Source organism: Pungitius pungitius, chromosome 2 (assembly GCF_949316345.1).
Source record: "Pungitius pungitius chromosome 2, fPunPun2.1, whole genome shotgun sequence".
Taxonomy (NCBI): Eukaryota; Metazoa; Chordata; class Actinopteri; order Perciformes; family Gasterosteidae; genus Pungitius; species Pungitius pungitius.
In genome coordinates this window covers 18790443-18805417 of record NC_084901.1, presented here as the reverse complement: position 1 = coordinate 18805417, position 14975 = coordinate 18790443, and the positions used below count along the sequence as shown (strand labels likewise).

General features: G+C 46.9%; 1 protein-coding gene across 2 annotated transcripts in view; it reads right to left on the bottom strand.

Moving 5' to 3' along the window:
• Positions 1-14975, bottom strand: part of fgf13a (fibroblast growth factor 13a) — a 68629-nt gene that overhangs the window by 19400 nt on the left and 34254 nt on the right. Inside the window, exon 4 of one of the 2 annotated variants that reach the window (XM_037459838.2) lies at positions 12940-13107. The exons of the other annotated variant lie outside the window; for it this stretch is intronic. Coding sequence (XP_037315735.2) covers positions 12940-13107 — 168 coding nt within the window. The remainder of the gene's footprint in view (positions 1-12939; positions 13108-14975) is intronic. 2 annotated transcript variants of the gene reach the window in all.

The following is a 14975-nucleotide window of genomic DNA, read 5'->3' as shown; positions in this document are numbered from 1 at the left end:
ATGAAGCTGCTCGACTGACCCAAACTGAAAAAGAGCCATTTTTAACCAAAGAAAAGCCCAAAAAAGATTAAGACATGTCATCCACAACAAATGTCTGCCTCGGCTGATCACCTCACATTGAAGCCCTCGCTCGTTTGCAAATTTAAAGGGCCCCATTCGTCGCTGTCCATCGACGAATGGTTCTGAAATAATATCGCCGAGGCGCATGGTTGAAGGGAGGGAAGGGAACCGGGAATGTCCCAGGCACCTCTCCTCCCTATTTTTAACTTTTATTCCTTTATTTTCAAACCAAGCCGTCACCTTATATACTAACCCATAACAATACATTTTATTATATTTCATTTTATTCCTCTAGCACTATGTGGTCATGTTGTCTTGTTGTCCATGGTCTTACTGTCTGCTGTTATGCGGCAACCGGCAAGTCAAATTCCGTGTATGTCTGACCTATTTTGGTAATAAAAGTTTCCTGAACCCGCCGTGGCCAAAGCCGGACGGGCAGAGCGCAACCACACCGGGGGGGGAGGGGGACGGGGGCTCGCAGCTCCAGTCATCGCAGTGCCGATCGACCCGGGCCGTCCCTCAAGCAGACAGCGCGCCCCCCCCCCGGAAGACGACTGCGTTTATCACTGACACTCAGGAGGACAGGAGCAGGTGATGGGCCGCTTTGTCCCGACAGCGACACTGGGACGGTACTGAAGAAAGTGCAAATGTGGAGGGGCCTGATAAAGTCTGCGTCGCTGTCGGAGCTTTTCTTAGCAGCAGCCGAGCCATCCCCCCCAAAAAAAACTATTTAATAGCACATGTGGATCTTGCTGCCACATTTAAATATTTATGTCTTAAATAGATAAGGTGTTTGGACAAAAATAGTACATATCATACACATTTGTGGTCTCATCATTTCTTCAATTTGTGTTTCAGAAGTCTCTGAAGAAAATATAGCCTGCAGCCCTCTTTAGTAGTTCCGCAAGACAAAAGTGGACTCTAAGCTATATCGGACTCATTTGAAGTCTAAACTAAGCTCATTTGCAAGTGAAAGTTGGCAGATGAAAGTTATGCCTTCAGACTCAGATGGACGGCTCTGGTTTTATCCCAATGCAGTACTGCAATAAATACAGACACTAGTCCCCTCTGTAACGTACACCTTTTAGTGTAACGCCGCTGGAGACTTTCCTGCTCCAAAGTAATTGTTCTGCAAGAGCTGCTGTCCTAGGGAGGCCTCAGGGATGGCGATCACTCGTCCTCACCCCGTTATCCGTTCAGACACAGTCCTACGTGATGCTTTTCCTGTCTGCGACCACTAGAAGGCAGAGTGTGTGAGATCGGCCAGTGTTGACCTTTTGTTTGTGTTATTAAATTGAACCAAACGCTATCTTGAGAGCTCCTCCTCCTTTTGATGAACCTGTTCTGATGAATCTGTTTTAATTCTTAGAGAAATTGACCCCCAGGGGCAATCCAGTGAGTGAATGGCTGCTGGTGTGTGATGGAGCTTGGCGCTGCATACGAGGACTGTGCCCCCTAATTCACCCGGACATCTAATGCACAGGTAAATAAATATCTTAACATTGGTATCTCTGGTTTGAACCTCTTGTTACAGAGCCAGGTAATCAAGTGAAATACTACCAAGGGGGAAGAAAAAAAAGAAAGGTCTCTGATTGGCTGAAGGGGGGGTGCAGCTCACACCCTGCAGCCCTTTGGCAGCACTCTGCTTGCTGTCTGCTCATTGTGCATGCGCTATTACAGTAAATCCACTACAACAGCAGCCTGCCGCATGCTAGGCCACCATTGCCATAGTGATACCACGCGTTGCCATGGAGACTGCACATACGTAAGAGGGCGTGTGTTGAAAGAGGGGGGGGGGGGGGGAGAGAGAGAGAGAGAGACAGAGAGGGGGGATGGACGTTGGAAATGGGGGTTGGATGTTACAGAGCAAAAATCCATAACTCACGGTTCCATTCGAGGAGGGGGATACAAGGCCGTCATGGCAACGGCCGTGTGAGCTACCCCACCCCTCCAGGGAGCGGAGCGCTGTGGTGGGGACACGAAAAGGACGCTGGCAGTAAACTGAGAATAGAGGATTTTAAAACCGGATGATCTCCACCTTGGGGACAAGCTGTGTCCCGTAATCCCACCATGGAAACTGAAAATCTGTGAGGAGCAGTGAGGCGTCGTCTGTTTATGTGCCGTGACTCAAAAAGATTCTAAAGATTAACAGGTGAAGGGTACATTTTTAATAGCAGTGAAAATACGAGACACATCTATTTCAAACATCCCGATTGTATGGATAAGGCGGTTTCTGTGTGTGTAGCTGTCTGCCAGCCTGCTCCTCGTTAAACCAATTCTGTCTCTGTCTCGCTTTTACAACACCAGAACTAATTAGGAGCAGGAAAAAACGCAGTGCCTGCCATATTTCATTCAACCTCTCACCTTTTGTATAACAACTGCCTTCAAAGTGTTCGTCAACTGATCATCGCTGCCACATTTTCTCGCACGCAAGAGCCTTTTTCTTTCTTTTTTTTTAAAGATATTTTTGTCTCCCAAGTGAAAGGAACAACATTCCACTTGAGACATCAATAAAAGCTAAAAATATGACAACGAAACACATAGAGCTGAAGTCAGCTTCGGGAGCCGATCATCTGCCAGACACATTGTGTGTAGCTTGATGATGATACAAATGGACGAGGCGGTGACGTCAGTCCGTGAGAGGTGGAGACGCTAAAAGACGATGTCTGAAAGTATGACACAGTGGAAAAAGTAGAGGGTTGTGATCATGAATTGATCTTAAAATCTTCATTCCCGTGATGATATGTATGCTGTTATTTTCAATATATAACAAAACATTTTGAACACTCAATACAATGTTGATGTGATTACAATAGGTCAGCGCCTCTGAGGATATTAAAACATGAGGATGTAATGAGAAAATTGGCTGTTCATGTTTATCTTCCAACTGTACTTTCAATCAAAAGCCTTTCTGTAGATGTTTGTGAGCACACTAATGAACGTGTTTACGGCTCGACGATCTGTCGCTTCTTAACTCAACTGCATGTGAAGTGCAATCATTTCATCACGAGAAAGCATTCTGTGGGCTTTCACACGCTGGAACTTCTGTGTCGGTCAATATGAGGGCCTGACTCTGTGTTTGTGTGTGTGTGTAAGGCTGTAACAATGTGTAGACATCTCAATCAGAGGCACCAAACGGGGGGGTGAAATGTCCAGAGTTGTGCTAATATTCCCCCCCACCAACGTAAGACTATTATTCTCCAGGTTTTCTTGGCCAACCCCCGGCCGACCATTTTTTATCAAAATTTAAATGAAGGTGTCGATGCATCGCAAAGCGTTTCTAAAAATAACACCAGACCAAAGACTCCAAAGATGAGTCTCTCAGATAATAACAAGGTCTGGCGTGTCTTCTTTGATCCTCGGGTGCCCCTAGCAGGAATATGAAAGAAAAGGCATTTTTTATTTAACACCCAGATGATGTTGGCGAGCTGGGCTTTCGTTTGGGAAACTAGACAAGTAGTAATACTTGCAATGCGTGTGGCTGCGCCTGCCAACAACATGACCCTGCAGTGCCCTGGTGCCCCGTGGCATTGTGGGTGAACCACAACCGTCGTTATCCCTGTGACTGCTCGACGCCTAAGGAGACCCAGACAGGACGAGGGAACAGGTCAGAACATCGTATGTTTATTCAATAAACGATAAGAACATGCCTGTTGCGTTTTTTGGGACATCAGTTTCTTCCATCAGCTAGCTGAGAGACGTGTGCAGACATACAGTACACTTGTGCATAGATAACAAGAACACGTGCACAGGACTAATAGGAGTCTCTAAAAGCTGTTATCACAACAACATCCACTATCCAACAGGAGGTAGCCAGAGGAGGAAAACCAAGAGATGGTCCCTTGCCAAAATTGATGATTGAACAGTAACATGTTCTGATGTTTGACTCATAGATGGCGTCTCAACGGTTGAAGCCCTTTGGCGTAATCCTTCGCAGTGGGAAAGACGGCGTTTAGGAGTTGAGAGGACCGTAAACGACAAAATCCCTTTTATTCTTTTTCCAGCTCTCCCTCCTCCACTAACCACAAGACGTGGAGGAAATGGGCTCTCGTCACGGCAAAGAGGGACATCTGGTATCAAAGAGATATCAAGGAAGTGGGCCGCCGCCAAAATAAAGAAGCTCAGAAAGAAAGTTTGTATTAATAACTCTGTGCTAATTATACCCCGTCTAGCAAGAGCAGTCTCGGTCCCAGAATACAGTAAGCAAAGGGATCTTGTCCCACATATCCTTTCCAGTACGACGCATGGGGAATGGAGCGAGATTCAAAGCATCCTGTCCGACATCGGCTGGCTCAAACTGTCTACTCACTGATGGAGACACAAAGGGAGGCTTTGAGACCGGCACGGGAGCACAAGGTCATGCTTTCTCCTAAGTGGCCTACTGAGGACACCTTGGTGTCTTAGCTGATGGACACTTCTTAGGGGAGGAGGATAAAAAGCTGAAATGGAATGGCAAGCAGGCAGGGTCTTAAAGGGACATTTCTTCCCTCTTACTGGTCGTGCTGCTTTTTAATCTATATTGTTATTGTGTGAGTGCAGAGGTACTTTTGAAGGTATCAGGCGTAAAAATGCTTGCTGTATCTTTTTCATTTTAATGGGTTTTATGAAAGCCCCAAGACATTTCCTCAACATGTCTCTGCTCAAAAAATCATGACCCGGTTACTCAAGAAAATCCACAGAGCTTTCATGAACTCCTGAAAGAAGCTTCTCTTGATTCTGTCCCTTCTAATTTTGAGAGAAAATCTTTTGCCTCGCCGCAGGGAAAAAAAAACCCTTCCTCCTAACTAGATATTAATCATGTTTCTCATCCAAATATTTATAACAGACCCTTATTTTGTCCATTAACCAGGTCCCTGTCCTCAAAATAACCCCATCCAAGCTCTTCTCTGGCCCGGCGAATACGTGTGGACATTATGCAACGAGGTCAAATGTGCAGTGCAGTGAGGCTGCGTGTGAACATTAATGATGCTTGTTTAGTCCAGCAACTCACTCCTTATTTCCCCTGGCGCCGATGCATTTCCTACAGGAAGGAATTTGGGGTTAATTTCCCCCCCGACGAGAGAACCGGGAAGCTGCCGGAAAGACAATAGTTCCTCAATAAAAATGGTCCTAATTGAGTTCTACGTCTCTGGCACTAAAACGCATTTTAAAGTGATTATCACAGACGGATACAAATGTGTGTAAACATGCCGTTGTGTGTTATTTCAGCTGAATGGAAGGGGATCAACTAAGCTGGAAATGACACGACGGCAGACATGACTCCGCTCATGGGAGTGGGTGGGTAAATAGGTCACGTTCCCCAGCCAGCACAGACTCTCCCGCTTGTTCGCTCACACTCCCGGCGCTTGTCAGGGAAGTCGGCATCCACAGAAATCAATGGCAACAAATTGTCATTGGACTGTTGTGGACTGGCGTTTGGAATATGACGGCTATATGGGAGGAGCCGGGCAGAGCTGAACCCCGCAGAGGAATGACAAAGTAGGGCAAAAGCAGCAAGGCAGTGAGTGCTCTCTGTCAAAATACAGCAAGCACAAATGCAATGGAATACGAAGCACGGTCGGTCTTGTAAATAATAATGAAGAGCCTCGAAACCTTACAGCCAATTGCAACACGCCGGTGCCTTCTCAAATCCTGCCGCCTCCGTGAACTGCAGTGCGACCTCTGCGCGGAACGTCGTGAGGAATTAACTGTTGGTTTCTTTGTGAGGACAAAACATTCCGTTCCAAACACCGTCGCAGCGAGGACATGTCAGCTACTTCAAAGGACGGTTCGCACCGGGTTTTAAAGCTGGTCTTAGACACTTTATTCCAACACATTCGTTTTCTTTGAATTTACCACTCAAGAACTCCGAGAACCGGCCTGAGGCTTAGTAAGCAAAATACATCTGCGTTCCTCTCTGGGCTCCTCCATCCATCAGGACCTACAGCCTCTGCGGCCCGCTGGGAGTCAGAGGTCACACTTCAACACGATCGAGTGATCGCAGTGAGCCGCCTGCTACTGATTGAAGGATCAGTGAAAGTGACTGGGGCCCATATTGTGTTATGCAGGCTCAGCTCCCCCCGAGCAGCAACAGCTGCTGTGGTGTTTTGTGTCCCAAGATGCAGCAAACATGCACTCATAGTCAACTAGTCCGCACAAGTTTGTGTCAGTGCTGCCGGATTAGAGTCGCGGGGAATCTGGGCACGACCTGTGACCGGCACCGTCCTGGGTCAATGTGTGTGTTTGCAATTAAGCATATAACATGTGGAGATTAGGACATATTAACCAGCGCTTTGGCTGTCGCAGCGCAGGGCTTAGAGGGGGCTGCGTGTGACTGGCGTGTTGTGATGATGGTTTACGTGTGATTATCTGTTCATCTGCACACACACACACACACACACACACACACCAGCTAAACACAGCCAGCAGCCATTATTTTTTTGGCCATTATATGGAGGAGGCCCTAAAACATCAGTAAACTGTCTAGCCAGTTGTCTTTTTTGGTTCACGTTATGTCACTCTGACCTGTCGGGACCTTTTTTTTAACCTCCTGAGAAAACATGAGAGCGAGAGAGGGAGCCCAAATAGAGACACAGAGAGAAAAATACTAGAATGCACAGGAATGAGAAAAATGGAGTGAGATAGGGAGAGAGACAGTAAATGTATGCTGGCTGGTCTTGAGGAGATGTTCGATGACTATCTCTCTCCAGCCGGTGGATTGGCGAGCTAACGCTAGTGGCTGTCATGTAGCGCCAGAAGAACACACACACACACACACGCATAAAAAAGATCGGGAATGTGTATTAGATAAATTGAATTTCTCCTCATAAGAAGCGGCTGTTCTGTGATTCCATAGTACTCTAGGAGCGGAGGGGTCAGCGGGGGTCACCCACGTTTGAGAATGAATGCTTTGGCCAAGTACCGTGCGGCGGGCCGCGTCTCTCCGGCACGTCTCCGCGTTGTTTATTCAGTCCGATGCCCCAGCCTGCTCGGCTCCTGGCCTACATGCTGCAAAATTAGATCTGGGTCTAAGTTAATGTCGTGTTTTACAGCAGGACTGATGTGGGAAACAATGAAGAGCAACATCGGCGCTGCGCTCTGCCGGGGCCTGTTGGAGGTGAAAGTGACTCACTTGCCTCAGTGCTCGTTTTTGAAATACATTAACACCTGCAGAGGGTAACAGGGACCACTCGAGTGAACGGCAGCGCATGCCGCAGGGAGCTGATGGATGGGAGAGGCCCGCCGACTTCGTTTGGCAGATGAGGAATTATCACTTCATTAACACCATGCATTATTCATATCCAAGCCATTAATACATTTCATTGTCTTTAATAAAAGATCCAAGCGATGATAGTGTGGAAATATCAAATGTGAGCCGGAGTAAGAGGTCTTGAACTAAGTTGTTGAACTATGACACATAATATCACATGCACATAGATGTATGAAGGTACAGTTAAACAAACCGATCGCAGGTTAAAGCACATCCTTGTAGTGATTAAATATCTTGGGCATGCTTTAGTCTTTTTTTCTTTTATACTCTTGCTGCTTTCCAAAGCTGGGGAGGGAATTGCACACTGAGTGGAATACCCTGGACACTTTCTAGAAAACTAACCTACTTCGACACGGAGTGTAAACAAACAAACCGAGTCTCTAGAGCCCCGCACAAAAACACAGCCAATAAAGCGTGATGGGGAAGGTTCTTGGGTGTAACAGAACACTTAACCAGTGCAGGCGGAGGGCGGAGGCGCCAAGGCCTGTTGTCGGGCGACACAATGGGAGGGATTGGGAGTCTGTATAGAATCCCAGCGTGACACGGGCGCCGGCAGGCTGCCACATTACTCGATGCTCCCTGAGATGACGCGGTGCAAGGTCTTTACATAAGGCCACCCGCGGCGAGTGCTGACCCGCAAACTGTCACCCCGGATCAGCCAAAACGGGCCCGTTTGCTCTCCGCCTCTGCTAATGTGGTGCTCGGGCGGTTCTGGTGTCCCTTCACAGGGGACCGGTCTGGTCTGTTCATTCGTAGAGAGAGAAAGAGAGAGAGAGAGAGGGTTGAAACTTCTCTCTCCCGGTAGCCGTCGTAAATCCCAGGTGTGACGTGTTGAGCGGTAAGCAGGCCACATGCCTTCACCCTAATAAGAGGTGCGTGTCTGTAATCTCTGGCAGCTGTCTGGGGCCACTTTCCTAGACTCCCATTAATGTGGTGCTGACTCAGCAGCGTGCCTCATTGCCCCCGATTAGAGAGCTCAACGCGTCTTCACTCGGGGGGGGGGGAAGACTCCCACACTCGCTTGTGTCACAGTCACTAAAAGCTGACTACTCTACCGATTGCTGATGTTTAGCTCAGATTTAGAGCTGTGGCGACTAACAGGAATTCCACTCGGTAACGCAATGATAAGTTAGGAGCATTACTTACACAGACTGGGATTTTAGGATCAATGAGAGTAAAGCTGCTAATGTCTAATTGGTTTATGTGGTGCAAAAAACTATTGACTGCATCTTTTTAATGACTGCTGTGCAGTAAATATCAATCCTTTCTCACATGAATGACATTCATAAACAAAGCATACACAAATAGGAAATATTTGAGGACAAACAACAGTGAGAACTTTAATTAGCTGACGAGCGCTACGCTGACGATGCAATGGTGTCCGTAAAAGTTTGCCAAATATGCTACATTCGTTCAAACTGGCCTTTCACAATTATGACCGGTTTTCGAGAGATTTCTTAACACGTTTACGTGTCATGCAGTGGGTAAACCTACTTATATTCATCCATATCATTTTGTTAAACCGAGTAGTCCCGGCCTGTTCGACCGTCCTTGATTCCGCCACGAGGAGCGGACATGCGGCATGAGAATTGTTAATTAACTAGACGCCCATTGAATGTAACGGGCCGGGCAGCTTCTGTGTGCTTCACTTCTCTGCTGCTCTCCTGAGTGGTTTCTCATTAATGTTGTCACAAACAATCGCTCCTGCTGCTTTAGATTAAACCCCAGCCAAGCCAGAAATGAACAGCGAGCTAATACCTCTGCGTTAATCGACTGTTTTACGCCTTCAGGTGAAACTCCCCCCATGCGAAGGTATTGATTCGTTCCCTTTTCTATTCCACGTATTTCATAACAATCAAGTTCTGCTTCAGAAAAGCTGACATTTAATCAGCGAAGTAAACACGGCTAATAAAGCGCAACTCTTTTATACATGCGGGATCATTTGACATATTAGATTATACATTACATACATTACATAGTGTCTCTCGCTGGGGCTTTCATTCCTGCTTTTCCAATCGATGCTTAAAAGAAATCAAAGCGTATTCCCTCTCCTCCCACCTCGGTCTCTCCAGGCACCAAATCACATTATCATCGACGTTATGTATTCATGCGTAGTTTATTTATGTAGTGACGTGGACAAACAGAGTTGTTGCTTTCATGCAGGAAAAGGACTGCCGAGGAAAGACGGGACGTTAAACAAGCTGTTATTGGATCCCGAGCGCATCCAGAGGCCGCTTGTTTGTCTCCTGTCAACATGGCAGTAGTATGCAGGACCCAGTGAGGCACTGCAATCGGATACTTTTTACCGACCATCGGGGTCCTTCGCCGCCGCAGCCCCCCCCCCCCCCCCTTTTAAAACGTCTGTTGACGCCCCTCCGTGCATTTCCCCTCGCGTGTGACAAATAAATGGTGCCACCATTCGCTCGTCTCGCTCCTCTGCTTTCCACGGCGCAGCGAGCAGAAGATGAGTTGCACCATCAATAGGACCGAAAACCCATTAGATAGCGGGGCGTGAATGCCAAGAAAAACCGGGGCTGTACTTCCTGCCGTCCGGGGGGAGACGTATCGCGTCACAAACGGATGTGATCGCCTCCTGCGTCTAAAACGTAGCTTTCAAATTATTGTTGAAATCTGATTTGTCTGCTTCTCACCACATTAAGTGACGACAGGACCAAATTCGCTGTGATGGACTGCGTTTGTGGGAATTTTCAAATTTCCGCCAGCTATGGGGAAATGAACAGAGAAGGGCCGCACAGGGCTGGAACCTAACAATTTATTGTATGCTCCACCAAAAGGTCAGCAGTAATGGGAGTCATTATGTGACTTGTACAGAACACACAAAACCGCCGATTTCATAGTTAAAAGGTCAGGAAAACAATTTTCAAGTCTGTGTGCAAGCATTATTTTATTTATTTATTTATGATACACAGGAAAATGTGCTTGTGATGTAAGAGGTGGATCCACTACTCTTTCAGATCAATTCTGCGATCTGACCTTGAAACAGCCCCATTGATTTGCAACCTTTTTTAAAAGGAGTGGGAAACTTGACGTAAACAAACACACATGTCAGGACAAATGGTCACAAGTTATTACAGATTAAGGTTGCCGATCGAATTCCTTTGATTTTCCCTCTCTGTGACATTCTGTTTCTATTTCTAAGTTGTTTGGCATTGGCAAAGTCAATCATGTCACAAAAGGAAACACACACACAAACACAGCTCATGGCTTATACCTCTGTGTCACGTCTCTTTATGGATATCTGTCTGTCAGCGGTCTGAAACTACAAACGTCAAGTCTTGCAGTCGTCGTAATCATGAATGGGATATTTACGCAGATTGGGCCCCTTCGGGCACCATCTTTAGTCGTTGCTGTGGAGAAACAGAACAGAACTACAGAGAGAGAAACAGAAGCAGAGGAGACAGAAGAGAAAGATTTGAGAATTAAGAGGAATCGAGAGGCGCTGACACAGACTGAGCCAAAGAGAGTGAGTTTAAAGATGGACAATGACATGCATGTGTCCCTGTGCAGAGAGAGCCGAGCCTGAGTGCTGCCCCAATCGGCCACCTTGGTGTAACGCTGCCGGGATATGCACCGGAGGAACCAGACTCAGAGGAAAAAAGATCCGGTACACAATCACATTCTGGCCTTAATGTTTGTACCTTTCAAAGCACTGAGACACTGTCGTCGACTCCACTGTACAGCAGCAGACGCACTCCAGAACCAAGTCATCAACCAAATATTAGAAACGCTGCCTTTTGCCACTCGCTCAGATAAGCTCCTTGAAGAGCCTGTGTGCGTTGCCATTCGCTTTGACTTAGAAATATTTAACATGTAGCTAACCCCATTGAAATCTTTAATAAGTGCAACACAGAGGAGTTGCAATGCTGTTGCCTTGGTAACAATTTGACAAGGATGACTTTACATCTCAGATCTCTCAAAACATACAGCCGTCTTGTTTTTCACTTCATATCAAACACTGTTTCCTACAACAACAAAAAAGGTATGCAAACATGTCAACTTCTCCCATTTAAATGTTGTGTTTAGTAGTTGCGTTGAGCAAGGCTTGTAGGCTGTCTGTGTGTGTAGCCAGCTCCTCACAGTTTTCATCAACATTAATGACGTCCTCACAAACAGCTTACGTAACCGCTGGAGTCTCCGTCTTTTGTAAACTCTTGTCACGTCCGACGGGAGCTGCTGCCAAACTGAATAATATATCTGCGCTTTTCTAGCCAGGCCTCCACTAAAAGTCCACTGCTTTACATCCCCCCCCCCCCCCCTCTCCCTCCCGCCTTCTCTCCCTCTCTCTCTCTATTTCTCCCACAAGGATAAGTGCATGTGCTCAAGTCCTTCACCATGGCACACAGACATCCATCAATGGGGTAACTGATATCTGAGTGGAGCACTATACCGAAACGTGGTCCTCGTTCAAATGCAACAGAAGACACACCAATACATTGGGGAAAATACATCAGGAGCAAGATCATTCATATCTTACCTATCGGGAAGTCTGCAAAGGAAAGCAATTTCTATAATCTCAGCACTCTTATCGAGGGATAGATGATGAATGCGGCAGGTGAAGCGCGTATGGAAGCATGCTCCGTGTGAAAAGGAACTTTACTGCCTGAAACTAAGTGCACACACGTTGACGGGAGTTACATGGTAAGGTAGGCATGCAGGCATTTCTACACACGTTGATACAAGCGCAACAGGTGTGTAAGTAGAGGTAGTGGTAAAAGGGAAGGCAGGTCGCAGTCGGAGGTGCTAGGGAGGGAGGGAAGGAAGCATTGACAGGGTAGGAGGCAGCCACTAAGTACCTTAGAGGCAAAGGAAGAAACACGTGAAGCACAGGGAACGAGGAGGATGGAGGATGAGGTCGCCTCACGTCAATCAGTATTTCACCATGAATATGGAATATCTCCATCTCACATACACTTCATACCAGAAGGATGAAAGCGCTGCACCTTTTCTCCTGCTATGAGGCCAGTTGAAGCAGAGGTACATACTGACCCTGCCTGGTCATTGAGCTCAATGGGGCAGCAGCTGCCTCCATCTAATACCCCTTTTATTCGAGCAGTTTGTCTTGGTGTGTGCGTGTGCCTCGGGGTGGCAGTGACCGAGTTAATGGTTCGGGTGAAGGGAGGGGTGGGCAGGGGATACAGATGCTCGGAACTGGGTGAAAATTGTGAAGCCAGATGGATACACACACACACACACTCGTACATTCACACACATACAGCACAAAGCAGGGCTGGAGGAGCCCGTGGAGAGATGGCTTCTTACAGGTTCTCTGCATGCAGACATGCCTTAAGCATTCAGTCTTATATGCTGGACACTCGCTGCACACGCGAGTGCCCTCAAACTTCTGCCGGCTCACACGCTTGCTCGTGCACAAACACACACACACACACACACACATGCTATAAAGGGACAGAAGCCCACCAGATGCTCTCCAAAAAAGAGACGGGAATGAGAGAGAACTTGGGGGATGGTGGGTGGGGGGGTAGGAAGGAGCAGTTCACACAGAATATGAGAGAGAGGGTAGAACAAGATGGTGGAGTTGACAGTGGGGGAGGGGGGGGGGGACACGTGGAGCATCTGCAAATCAAAACAAGGAGGGGATGCGATCAAACCTTCGGGCTCTGTGCTCTCTTTGTTGATGGCTTGCTTCAGCGGGCAGCAGAAGATTTCGTGACACTTAGCGCGAAAGGGGGACCCTTTACTCCTTATATCCGCAGAGTGGATGGAATCCTGCCGTAACATAATGTACTCCTGGGTACCTGGCGCAGCGTCATCCTGGACTGCGGTGGTGCCATAACAGAATGAACTGGGGTTAGAAGACTCGCAACACACCCAAAAAAGAAACAGCAAGAAAACAAGAGGCAGAAACACAGGCAAATAATAACACGTCACATATCGGCTACAGCAACAGCTTTAAACAACAGTAATATATCACAGAGTGACAGAGGAAGGGAGGAAGAAGAGAGAGAAGGGACAGAAAGGAATAGGAAAGGAATAGACAGGCAAACAAATATGACAATCTGACACCAGGAAAAAGGGAAAAGGAAACCATCATGTTCATATTGAGTGTTATGGCAGACACGGATCCACGAGCGGCTGCGGCGCTGTGATGAGGTGACCGTCGGCCCGCCGGACGCGTGAAAGGTCGCGCGATCGAGCAGGGCGAGCGTGCGGCCGTACACGCACGCAGCTGTCTACAGCACGGGCGCCGCCACCGACGCTGAGGTTCGCGTGGTGAGGTCGTTCGGTGAGGCCTGTTCCCCACGTACACCACGCGCCGTGCGAGCATGCAGGCGGGCAGGCGGATGGAGAGGCGTGCCAGCGGCCTCCTGCTGGCTGTGAGTGACGTTGAGGAGCGCGGCCACGCACGTGTGACTGTGGGAATTCTGGGATCCTGTGAAAAGCCCCACGTGTTTCTGCCTGTGCGTGTGTTCCTCTGTGATCTTTTGCATCTGTCCTCTTCTGGGCACTGTCCCCTGCTTGGCTCCCATCATTGACCTATTTTATCTCTGGCGATGGATTAGCTACAAGAGAAGCAACGCAAATAGAAATTGCATCTTCTTTTTTTTTCAATGGATTTGAGGGCAACGCCTCTTGGTGACACGCTTACTACTCTAGAAAATGACTAATGTGAAGGCTATTAATTGGAATCACTGTAATACCGTATTCCCCACCCAATTTAATGACTTTTGGGACTAGCATAATTCATTGCACTTTAACTTAACCCACCAGAAGTAAACAGCAATTTTTACACCCACCCAATATCCGAATCTTCTCACTCTGTGAAATTGTCACAGTCCGGCTTCGCTCTGCTCAAACATGAATGGAGTATACGGTAGCGCCTCAGCTTCGTCTCCCAAAAGGAATACACTACTAAATATAAACTAAAACATTATGAAGACAGACTCCCACTCACCGACTTTCCATGTACTGTGTTTTCACCCCGAGGGGAAAAATAAAATGTGTTCTTCTTAATGTCAAGAAGCACACATTGCTCTCCTCGTTGTGTCTACAAACAATACCCACTTGTATTAGTGTTATGTCATGTTAATTGGTATATAAAGCGCAGGAAGAATTTAAAGTTACTGAACCGTGTGTTTGAACTACAAGTTAGAATTTAAGGGCACTGTCATTTTATGTATGTATCCTGAAACTTTTCGGCTTTAGGGATCTTCTTATTCATTGAGTCTAAAAATAAAAAGGCAAAACAACTATGTCCAGTTGTTTTGCCTTTTTATTTTCAGGTCCAAGTTTACTTTCTTTCGTATAAACCCATGTTTTCCATTTGAGTGCAGTAGTACGCCAAATAGGTTAAAGTGAAGCTACGTAATTAACTGGAGACTGCAGAATAAATTATGTCAGAAATAAACTGGTTTAATGTGGACTCAAACTGATCAACATAACCTAACATAAGAAAACAGGGGAAAATCTTGGTTCAACATACAAAAATCAAGAATGAACTGACAATATAAGTAAATAGCTGTGCAAAGGGTAATTCATCATTTATTCAGAGCCGATATATCTACTTGAAAAAAGATGTCTGTTGACAAGGATATCAAGTGAGCCTTATGAAAGATGTCTGAAAGGAATCTCTTTCAAACCGAAATGAACTCGCTGTACCAGATGGAGGAACTGAACTGAACTCTTA